Below are 12328 nucleotides of genomic sequence, written 5' to 3'. Positions count from 1 at the left end.
TGCGGTAAACCACTAAACCCCACCCATCCTGCACTGAAATAACTAAGGCCAAACAAACAACATGAAATTAGATCATTACATTGTTGTAGATAATACAACTAATTATTGCTGTTGGACTAATTAAAGTCTGGTGGCTGGGTAATGACAGGGCAGGTTAACTAACTAACAAGGTTGGTTGACATATTTATATATATTTTTAAAAAGTTTGAAATGTTGAATCCAGCTGCTGTGAGCAACTCACAGTATACATATCATGTATATCCATGTGAGATATGTGAAAATCTCAATTAGGCTACCTGGTTGAAAACAGCATTTTTATTTATTTACAGAAGAGTTGAGTGCAGTATGCAGGAAATTGTCATGCTTAGTAGTGTGAATAATCACTTAATGTTGAATGAAACATCTTGGCCTCTGTATAACCTTTTCTGCCAGGTCATTATGAGCCAGAGCCAGGCACATCATTTAGCAATGGAGAGCAATGAGAAGACTCCTAAATTATTCTGGTTGGACCCTGGTTAAATCCAATGTCGCCACCAGGTAAGAGCATGTTTTATGAAATATGCAGACTTGTGGGTTTCATACATGCGTTTGAGGTGTGGATGTGAGTGAGAGTGTTTATCCTGGGTAGGAGCCGCAACCAAGTTTTGTGCTTTGACTATCATACCAGAAGAGGGCGGCATTGTTCAGGAAAAACATGTTTCTATGAAAGGTTGCAATAAACATTCTGCTTTTTTTTCCATTTTTTTAAAATCACATTAGCAATATATATTTTTTACTTTAGTAGATTATGCCAATTATATAAAGTCATACTACTGCCTTTGAGTGAAGCCTGATATGGGCTAATGAATTGCAGATATTATATGTGGTGTTTTCCTCTTTCCTCCCATGAACATTTACCCCCCATGTACAGTATAAACAAAATAAAGTGAATTTCTGTTTAACAGAAACCAAATTAATTCACATTATTGCCATCAAAGGTTGTTGTTGACCTTTTGTGATGACTTTAGATTATAAAAGAATATATGAACCACAGCACACCATACTTCTAAGGTTGCTCTGGCATTTTTTATGAATCTGTGGCCAGGAGTATTGCATTTTTAAATCCAAAATCACATTGCATTGAAACATAAATTAAAACTTATTATATTTAGCTCGTTATTTATAGATTATATTTTTTTTTATTTACATTGAGGATGATTGAAAACCCATTTGCAAAATGCTCTGTTTTCTAAAACTTCTAAATTAAATTAAAGCTTACTCAATTGGGGATCCTTAATAAAGTAAACTAATTTGGTATTGGTTTAAGTTCTTAAAGAAATACTAAACTTGTACACAGTTGCCCAATATTGTTTTTCCTCCCTTCAATCATTTGTGTATTTATTCACTTTATTGCACTATGCATGAGTGGAGGTGTAGTTTGTAGATATTAACCCCCCCCCCCCCACACCATTCCAAAATCATCGCGAACGCGCAAGCGCTCGGGAGCGTGTGTGAATGGTCTGCGTGTGAACGGGGGGCTGGACGAGCTCTGAGAGAACGGAGCTCCAGAGTTTTAAATGTCCGCCATGTTGTCCATGGCGTACTGAACCAGCGGTGGGGAGCGGAGCGACGGAAAAAAACAGTCCGAAAGAGAGCGACCAAGATCCGGGCCTTCCCGGCTCCGTTGGCGACGCCCTTTTAAATATTGCTACAATCAGATAGAGTTGAGAATAACAGCACAGAAACATCCATGAAAGCTCTAGCCGAGACCGTTGTGAATATTAGGAGATCGGACAGATTTATACTGCATCTCGATTTGTGAAAAAAATGAGTAAACTGTCGTTTCGGGCACGGGCGCTGGACGCTTCCAAGCCACTACCCGTCTTCCGCTGCGAGGATTTACCAGACCTGCACGAATATGCATCCATTAACCGGGCAGTGCCGCAGATGCCCACGGGGATGGAAAAAGAAGAGGAATCGGTATGCTTTAACTGTTCCAGAATCTGCAAATAAACGTTTTCATAATTTTTTACATTATAAGAAGTGTCCCTCTCTTTTTCTGCGCAAGCTTTCACAAAATGGCGGCCAGTCTTCATATCAGAAACACGACGATTGCGTGTGTAAATGGCACATTTGCAGTGTTTTGGTATACGGGTTGGCAGCGCGAGCGTGTCTCGCGTCATTATTGGGCAAAATTATCAGGTTTTAGCGGGTTGCTTGTGTGTGAGATGTTTTTCAGAGCACAAAGGAGTCACGTGACTTTTTCTATTCCGACATTTTGTCTTATTCGGGGTGGGCCCCTGTGTTGGCGTAGTTGCAATGGACCAGTGCAAGGGGGAGCTACTGATTTCAATTTCACTGTCACCACCAGTACCTGTCCGACCAGGCAGAGAAATGTCAACACTGTGCCACATACAATGATAAATTACACGGCATGCTTGCATTGTCTTGTTCCCTGCACTGTGTCGGATGCCATGAGGATGACCTGTTTTTAGAAGGGCTGTCTAATGCAAAGTGTGAATGGTGCGGTTCTGTCACAATCTGAATTGTAGCCAGATGACACTGAAGCTGCACAGTCAATTTACCTGGTTGGTCTGAGGCTGATTTCTTGTAGGGTTGTGTGAGAGCCTACACTGTCACCGAGTGTAGCTGTCGTTTCAGTGTTATAATAAGGCACCCAAACTAAATTAAATGTAGTATACATCAGTTTGTTTAGGTGTCACTCAACATTAATGCCACACTCGCCCTGACAGCTGTAGGTCATCTCAGTTCAATGATTTATTGATCCGTGCATTTTCCCTAGACAGTCCTCAGAGGTAATGGGTTCAGCCTGGGGCTGAGGTGGTATTCCAGGATTGCAGTGGTGACTACAGGGACCTATTCATCATTTCCTGTTCTGTCATTAAACCACGTTTCTACCGTGGTCTGTTTTATGAATCGCAGCATGGAGGGCAGTTGCTACCGGTCACCAGCTGTAGTATCGTCGGGTCAGTTTTGCCTGTGGCTGACCAGGTTCTCTATTTTGCCTGTCACTGCATTCTGCACTGTAACAAGTACAGTAGTAAGGGTTGGGTGAAGGCAGTTGTTGTGCCGTTGCACACATTGTATCAGTAGGGTATCACTTTGGACAGTTATTATTTTACAGGGAAGGTTCTGATCCCGAAAGCTTGTATGCAAGGGGTGCATGTGTATAGTATACCCAAAATTGCCTTCCTGATTTTAATAGGTTCAACTTTCTTTTGAGTTGTGTACAGGTGCATAAGGGAACAACTATTTTTGTTCTCATTCCGCAGGCATTGCATCAGCAATAATAAAATGAGAGAAAAACTATATATAAAAAGATAGCATTTATGCAAGGTATCATGTATTTGTGATAACTGGCCTCAAATGTGAAACATAGCACAGGTTTGCACTGCATCATGGTACATAAACACAAAACTACAACCAGTGCTATAAAAGACAATGAAAGGTTTAACTGCTACCAATAATTTGATATTCAGTTATACACTATATGAATTGGGCTGACTGCCATTCAGCTCTGGGAATTTTGTTCCAATAGACCCATCTATATATTGAATTATTCTATGTCTTATAAAACACATTTTAGACTCTAATTTGAGATGAGACTCATACGATTGTTGTATCTGGTGTATTATGAAGCTTTGCTGCTGTCATATGCCGTTAGCGGCCAGATACCAGGGGTTCAGTGTGTCAGATGGCACAGCAGGACTGGCAGACCGGCGGCACGTGAAACTCTAGAGGCAGCAGGGGGGTGTGTGTGCACGCGCTGTTTGTATGGAGTGTGCCACTTCAAAGGCTCTGCTGGAGTGCTGGGTTATGTAACAGTCATATTATCATAAGATGTAGGCCAGGGTCAGCTGCCGAGGGGTTCGGAGATGTCTGTTTACAATTTTTATGTTGAGATGCATATGGAAATTATGGATTGTGTATAGAAATCCAAGGTTCTTTTAGTCATTTTAACCACTGAATCCATGTATTCTTTGCAGTTTTTTTTGGCAGCAAATTTAGATTTTAGTTTGTCACTTTTGAATGGACGGTAGGCTGATAGGAAATGGGGGGGGGGGGGGGGGGGGGGGGGGCATGCAGTAAAGGCCGTCGGGATCGGGGGTCGAACCCGCGGCACACTGCCTGAGCCATGGCCCAGGCCCACCTGGAATGTTTTAGAGTTTAGACTATCATACGATTTTAGTCGTCTAAATCTACAAGTGATTTAGTCGACTAAAATGTATTTTGTCGGGCCTTGATGCCATCGTAATGAATGATTTTACATATGCTGAAAATGTCTGATCTAAAAGCCCACAATGCGTTGCAGCGCGGCACGTTGTGAGCTTATAGATCGGCTATTTTCAGCATGCAACAAAGTGTAAAATGTAGTCTACGAACATTTTCCGTCTTAATTTTATTCGACAAACAACACTGATTCTTTTGTCATGTGAAAAATAGCAGATGTGCAATCTGCTTTTGATGTATAAATGTTTCTTTTTGTACAGTGGTGAGATGACAATGAGGTCTCCCAGACATTATCTGGCTGACAATGGGATAATTTAATTTATCTAGTACCTGCTTTTTTTTTTTTTAAAGTTAAAGCTACATTGCCCTACATAGTATCAAGACCGCAGACATTTACTGCAGTCTACACACTGGGATGCCATAAGTCATAGTTTAGTCACAGCATTTGGTTTTGTAATTTGCAGGCAGCAGCAAGCATGGTATTTGGAGAGGGGAAAGTCAGAGCTGCTGGGACTCCCTCGGCACGTGTACACTGTTTGTGTTGGGCCAGACACTTTGTCTTGTGTTTACGTTGTGTGGGAGAGAGCAAGGTCGGTGTCTGTGGCTCGGTGGGAGCCCACAGGGACCTGTTGTGTTTGCATGCCTGGCAGACCAAGTCCAACACACACAGGCACTTAAATACACATACACACATGCTGGATTGGCAGACCACCAGCTCTCACTGTGTGACCTCATTGAGGTGGAATGTGTCATGTCACCTGTCTAAAGTACGCCTGGCTCTGACATTGTGAAACAAAGTTGTATAGGGCAGCATTTTCACCCATTTATTATGACTATTATTAATACTTGTATTTATTTTGTTAAATATAACATGTACATATTTGTTGATCAACTGTAGACCCTGTTTCATAGGGAAGTAAACTTATCACTCATAAGACTAGGATTTCAGACTGTACCGGGCACTACGGTAATTACCTGCTATATTGTTGAAGCAAGTTTCAGCCCGTTAGTTAACTACCAAAGCTTGTGCTAGATGCAGAGGTGGAATAACTAAATTTAGATTGATCGGCAGTCTGCAAGTGACACTTGTTGCTAGCTTAGCATTGATAGCAGTGTTAACAACAGTGTAGTGCCACGTTCAATGGCGTAGAAGTGGACATGTCTCTGCATAGTCAACCATTTCCGTCATCAAGGAACCTGGACATCGCAGAACAAACATGGCCAGACGTCACCCACCCCTGATGTCCCGAAATGAATAAATGGTGCTGCCATACAAAAGTGAACACAGTGGGCGAATAAAGAACTTTGCACACTAGGAAGTTGGAGCCATAGGATTTTCATTTCAAAATGTATTTTTCACAGAGTAACAGTACAATTATGATCTGTATCAATAGCGTAGCTTTTTGACATTCAAATAGTTTGACTGCAATTACATGGCAGCACAACGGGTGATCTTTAGACTTTATTTTCCGATCCCCATTAGCTGTCGCGGATGCTAGTCTTCCTGGGGTCCACATAAAACAGTTCACAACAATATTCATACAAACAACTGACACATGTCAATGCCAATAATGGATAATATAGGTTAAACATGTTCAAAAACACATTGATCATTCCAATTGTGTGGTCTCTTCCAATATTTCTTTATTTGCAAGTATGTGCTTTTGATTTGTTTAACCCATTTTGGGCGGGAACCCCTTTTGGTGTTAAACATGTTATAATTTAGCTATTGAAAAATATCAGATCTACAAGCTCATAGCGTGCCACAAAGTGGTGCTATTTTTGTGCTCAAGACTAAATGGGTTAATAAGAGATGAGGAGTTCCACTGTTGAGTGGCTCTATAAATAACAGGTTTCTGAATTTGGTTTTGGACATCTTTGTGCAATAATACATTTAAATTACATTCACTCACAATTGGCTATACTGGATTGGGTTCTTGTAACAGTTTCATGATCGCAACTGCAGCCCTGGAGTGTTAATTTCAGACCCTCTCTTTCAAACTTGTAGCCTAGATGAACTTGCCAGCCATGGTGAAAGTGGACCACATTGCCCAGTCTTCCCTCCTATGCTATGCACAGAAAGCCAACATTGCCTCTCACTTTTCTCACAGCTAACTCTGAAATAGCTTAGCAGGCCATCCCTGTCCCGGGTGTCCCCCTGAGCAGTTGTCCATCATGCCAAGTGGCATTTACAGTGTCTGGGACAGTAGATGACAGGAGAGAGAAGCAGGCCCCAGCTCCCTCAGCAGACTTGACAGTGATGTATATGGTCATTTACGAGGCTATTTCCAGACACTGTTGTGGTCTGGAGGAGAGTATTTCATTCACGTGTCAGGGCATCCCACTTATGCTTCATATTACGTCCGTGTATTGCAATCTATTTATTCTCAAGCAAATGGCCATTGCCAGGGATGCAAACAAATGGTGCGCTTTATTAGCTTTGGCAGCTGAAGTGTTTTCACTCAAGGCTGTGGCCTGTGGGTTATGAGTTTTCCCCCTCATCTCATTGTGGACAGGGCTGAGAGGTAGTTGACGCAAATGGGAATAGGGGAGATGGACTAGCCTGTCTTTGCCAGGGGAATGACTCTCTTGGAATCCGATAGCAGATTTCTGTACCAGCACATGTGCATGGAAGTGGTCACAGTGAGCCATTGGAATGAGGCATCTTCTCTCAGCCTATTAGTGTTTCACTGAAGCTTCAATCCGTTGCAGAAAAGCAGAGTGCCATATTTACAACCAGTGCATTGTTGGCAAACTTGTCATGGCTGTTGCTAAAAGAAGTGAAACCATAACAGTGTTTGTATCCTGCTCAGTCCGTTGAGCAAAAGGGCAGCAAATGCATGTTGTGGTGTTCCATGCCTTGCCCAGAGTATTTAAACGAATCTCACCTACCACCACTTTCTTTAAGGAAAAAAGATTAGCCAAACTAGCCAATTTTTATTTCTCCCAAATTTGTTTAGGGAGATTAATTCCTCCCCACACACTTCTATGTTGTCACTGCTGTTGTATCCTACTGACTCGCCTGCCAGTGAGGAGCGCCCAACAAGAGGACGTACAGTAGAGCATTCGTCCTACTCCTCCCACACAACACTCCCTGCTGACAGGTGCAATTTACAATGTAGGCATTTAGCAGACGCTCTTAATCCAGAGCGATTTACATTAAGCAATGACAAAAGGCACCACCCCAGCCCGTAAGAATATATCGCCCTCCCCGCCTGGCTTCCTCGAACACGGACCAATTGTTTGTTCACAGACGAGGCCGGATGCACAACGGTGGATTTGAACCCACAACCTCCGTGGTGGTGGGCAGGGACTTTAACCACTGCGCCACCCGAGCCCTTCGCCTGCCACCACTTTGACCACACTGAACTTCCATAACATGTTCCAGTGGTCGGTGTGGTGAATGGTCTCCTTTACTCCAGGCTGATTAGATATGGAACATCTTTATTCAGCTCTAGTGCTCAAACCACACAGCTAGTAGGCTAGTGAGTGATTGACATAACGGTGGTGTTTCAGGCTTTTGGTCACAGACGCTGCAGGTTCCCCCGCTGGGTCATACGGATGGGGAAGTAATTATGAATAGTTACTTTACCAGATGGTGTTAGTTTACCGCCAAAAATGACATTATGGAAAACCTATTGGGAACTTCTGCATAATGGACAGTGCATTTATTTAGTTACTTACACTCAAGGACAGTGTTATTTAGAGAGGGAATGTGTGTTTGATGGCCTCCCTCTATTTGACTGATTTGATAATCAAGGAACAAGTGTTTGAAAAGTAAATTTCCTGTCCTACAGATGTGTTGCCACAGGAAGTTTAGTTTATTGTCTGCTAGCATTGAAGGGTACAGTTGTTATACATACAAGTATACACACGGATACATTACATACTGTACAATACACTCAAGCCCAAGGTCTGAATAATAAAGCCGGCTTTTGGCTTGTCTGCCCATCCTCAGAAAGGACGAAATTCATAAATACTGCCACAGAACTCTTGAGTTCTGAATGCCAGGCCTCACCCACTCAGTAATTTGCTCAATGAATTTGCCTAGCAACTGCGGCTTTCTCTGTCGGTTGCTCGAACCAGTAGTTTTAACACCTGGATCTCCCAATGCGCTGTTGGAAAATTGTCATGGAAGGAACTGGTTGTGTTTATGTATGGTCAATAGCAGGGCCCGACGCATTCTTTCCAAGTAGCACGTGTGCTAATTTGAAAAATCTAGTAGCACACAACTTTAGGGGCACGATGAAAAGTTATCAAATGTTTAATAAAGTGATATGAGGTGGGCGATATGGCAAAATATTATATCACAATATCCTTTCAGCCATTATAAATGATATTTATCACTATCGTTTTCTTTTTTTAATTTTGAGGAGGAGGGAGGACCGACGTCTAACTACACATCGGCGTGATGGGGGGACAGATCTTTGCCTTTTTAACGTTGCCCGTTAAGCAGGTCACACAATGGATGGACCATTGATATGTATTATGCAGCCAGGTCTGTCATTCCTAATTTCATTCACGCTGTGCACACGCTTTTGTAAGCGAGGTGCTAAGGGTTGTTTTTTTATCTATCCATGTGCGTGTGTGCATGCGCTCTTTGTGCGTGCACGGACTGCATGCTGTTTCACCCGCGTTTGGTTAAAAGTTATATCGAGTGATGTTCGAACATTACAAACTTGGCAAATAACTTTAGTATTCAACGTGTTGGGGAGAACAAGCAATTACTATTTGCTATGTTTCTATCTTTGCAGCCCACTGTGTCCTTTTTCCCACTAGCTAGCTAAACTGCAATCTCTGCCTGTTTTTTTTGGCTAGTGTTAAAAAAGAAGTGGTCTATAGTGGTTACAAGACCCAAAAGGGAGATTAGGCATTTGCCCGGGAACTAGTGAAAATGGCAGATTTACAATCGCACAACTCATTGCGAACTTGTAGATCAGCTATTTTCATGTAATGTCAATTTATAAAATATTTTTTTTAATATATAGATATAGGAAAATATTTTTACTTTAGTCGTGATCCACAAAAATGTGCCTGTGACCCACAGTTTGATAACCAATGGTCTATTACTGCAGACCAAGGTGGTGTTTTGTGAGAGAGATCACTTGTGTTCAGAGTGGGGTCTGTTCTCTCAATGTGCTTGCTGTTCTGCTATCAAGGACCCGCTCGACCCCGCAATGATTTAATTTCTGACTGCCCGCAGTTCATTTCTGTCATTTCTTTTTTTTTTTAATGCTGTTTAGTCCCGAGGTGGATAGTATAGTCGAAGTCTTGCAGCTTGCCATATATTTCAATTGAGATACAAAAGAGCCTGAGCGGCTGTTTATTTGTGAGGAGTTGCTCACAGATGGAGGGAAAGTGTTTATATTGCGACGGGACATATATTAAATAAGGATATATTGGGCTATATTGTGACACCGCGACAGGCTGCGCAGCGTGACAACGAACGAGAAGGGTGGGAGAGACTGAGCAAGAATCGTGCAGCATTACTGTGGACAACGCAAGCAAATGTGAATCTCAATTTTCCGCCACAAGAATTCAAAACACGATTCTAATTTTTTCCATAAATTTGTCTGTAGTTGCTGAACATTACTACATTCAAAATGTTGCAACTAGAGCCAACTACTGTGGCTCCAACATCAAACTAGATTAAACCTCTTAAAGTCTCTCTCGTAACTACAATGAATTGGACTGCCAACTAGTACTGCACGATTCTTGCACAAATTTTGAAATGAGATTGCATGGGTGTATGAATTGAGATCACAATGGTTTGATGTAATCATCCAGCACTAGTCCCAGCACAGTAGGGGAAATTATGTTCTCTGCATGTATACATATTTATATCTTGATGACGTATATTGGTGCAATCACATTGTCACCGGCCGATGTTCTTTTTAATTCATCAACATTGCTCCAATGTTAAAATGGCCCCAATGTGAACCATTGATTGCTTCTGTGTAGCTGCCGCTTTGGTCTGTCGTGGAAAATGAGCTGTCGTTTATCGTCGTCTTGCAAAGCAAGTGTTACGGCAGTATTTTACGTCACAACGCCAGACAGGCAGACACGCTACTAATCTATGCTGCTACATAACATACCTGAAGGGAGGTGATGGCTGACGAGATTCAGAGCGGAGTAACACTAAAGGCCCTTCACTGTTATAAATGCATGTTTCATGTTGGATGAAATTGATAAACTGCGTGGGCCACGCAGTTTTCCACGGTGATGTTTACAAACAATCTCTTTCCTCCTACCTACAGTCTTGTTGCGTGTCTTGTTTTATTGTTCCAAATAAATTATTCCATCTGAAAAGTCCTGAATTCAGCAACCGCTTCAAACAACAATCCGCTAACTGAAGTTGTGATAATGTTAAAAGAAAAACATCCACTGACCCATGCACAGCTGGGCATGCAGAGTTAACGAGGAACAATGTGTTGTCTCTCACTCTATCCAACGCCTGTAGTCAATTAAACATCGGAGGAGCTTCGCGCCAGATCAGTCTCTATCCTTTTAATATTCTATGGTAAAAACGTGTACGTCACCAAGAGGTGGGCGGTGTCTGAAAAGCTAGCGGCGCCATGTTTCTGGCATTTAACTCTAGCCGACATGACTCAGAATAGAGTGATGGTTGGTCTGTTTTTGTAAACATTGAGCTCGTTCTTGGCGACAACATAGTGAACCAATACCAGGATGGATAGAAAGAACGTTGGACTCGACATAACTTACAATTGTCATGATCATCATAATAATTATGGTTTTAATTATTTTTGTAATTGCTTTAGGCCCCTTTGTGCATGGGCAGGGTATCAGTATTATATCGATCATTAGACTGGATTGGCATAAGTTTTTGATTTTTGTGTTAGTTATAATCCATTCCAAGCCCACTCCTTGGGCTAAATTCAACCATAGCCACTTGCCCAAATGTGTTTGCCTCATCACATTTGTGATGACAGCTATGGCCATTTTTAGGCGGAGTGTTTTTCGTGCAAAACGAATGCTTGCAATGGAGTCCGAATCATGACGCGTCACATGCTACTACGTCACATGCTACTTGAAGCATAATGAAATTTGGAAAAAATTGGTTGTTAATGGTACCCCAACTTTCAGCAGCTGTCGCAAGGTTTCCCAAGGGAGTTGGGTTGGAACAAATGTATGTGATAGACGGACACCTTTATGAAGTTGAACACATTTGTGACCAGATTTGACTGAGAGACTGCCATCGCGCAAATTCCAGCTTTTATTTTATTTATTTCCCCCCAAAATGAGTTTATAACACAGGCAGACTCTTCACATACTAGAGCATGTCTGAAATAAGTGTCAGAGCTGACATCGACATGTAAATATGAAATAAATGCTTAAACATGTAGCTAGGTGTAATGTTAGACCAATGAAGTGAACGTTGAACTCGCTGTTTTCTGCAAGACATTACTCTATAAGCCATATCTCCAAAACTGGTGGGCCAAACGGAACAACCAATATGTCAATTTGTAGCTACCTGCTTTCATATGACATGTGGCAGTCCCTCAGTCAAATTTAGTCACATTTGTGAAAAAAGCTAGTGGTAAGCTTTTTTTTCTTTTGCAGATTTGCCACATTTAGCTAATTTTCAATTTTTTATTACAAGGAAACTCTTTCTGAAGGAAAGGACGTACTAGATGGCTGCAGGGGATGCGTCATGGTTGGCAAACCTCGCACTGGATGTTTGATGAATAATACATGGCAGTGAATAGAACCAGCTGGACCAGCTCATGAACAAACACTATTTATGAACGATTGCATCATTTGTCATATAATCTGTTCAGGAATGAAGACATACCGGTATCACAGCTTGTTTTCTAATCACTTGCTTTTCGATGGGATTTCGTTGCCAGACTGGAAACTGGACAGTCTTGCGATACTTGGCACATTCAGAAACCTCTTTAGATAACCGCTGTAAAATGTGTACACATCGAAAAGCAACACAGCAGAAAACATTTCTGCCATGTCTTTTATTTTCCTGAGACGCATATTTGATAAAAAATATCAATCGTTAAGATAGTGTTTCGATGTTTTTTCACAGAACGTCCGGTGTGACTGAGTTCGACACCCCCAGTGCGACTAA

At 41.8% G+C, this 12328-nt stretch overlaps 1 protein-coding gene across 2 annotated transcripts in view; it reads left to right on the top strand.

The window, feature by feature from the left end:
* Window positions 1-12328, top strand: part of LOC310870021 (enhancer of polycomb homolog 1-like) — a 43875-nt gene that overhangs the window by 1177 nt on the left and 30370 nt on the right. The window contains exon 2 of one of the 2 annotated variants that reach the window (XM_083781032.1): window positions 433-537. Coding sequence is in view for 1 of the 2 variants with exons in the window: in XM_083781031.1 (XP_083637157.1) it covers window positions 1807-1959 (153 nt within the window). In the remaining variant the exon portion in view is untranslated. Of the gene's footprint in view, window positions 1-432; window positions 538-1529; window positions 1960-12328 lie in introns of those variants that run through there. The other variant, XM_083781031.1, reaches the window with a different exon arrangement.

Source organism: Protomyctophum parallelum (assembly GCF_964188405.1).
Source record: "Protomyctophum parallelum genome assembly, chromosome: 14".
Lineage (NCBI taxonomy): Eukaryota > Metazoa > Chordata > Actinopteri > Myctophiformes > Myctophidae > Protomyctophum > Protomyctophum parallelum.
Note: the sequence above shows the minus strand (reverse complement) of the source record. Positions and strands in the feature narration are given on the sequence as shown.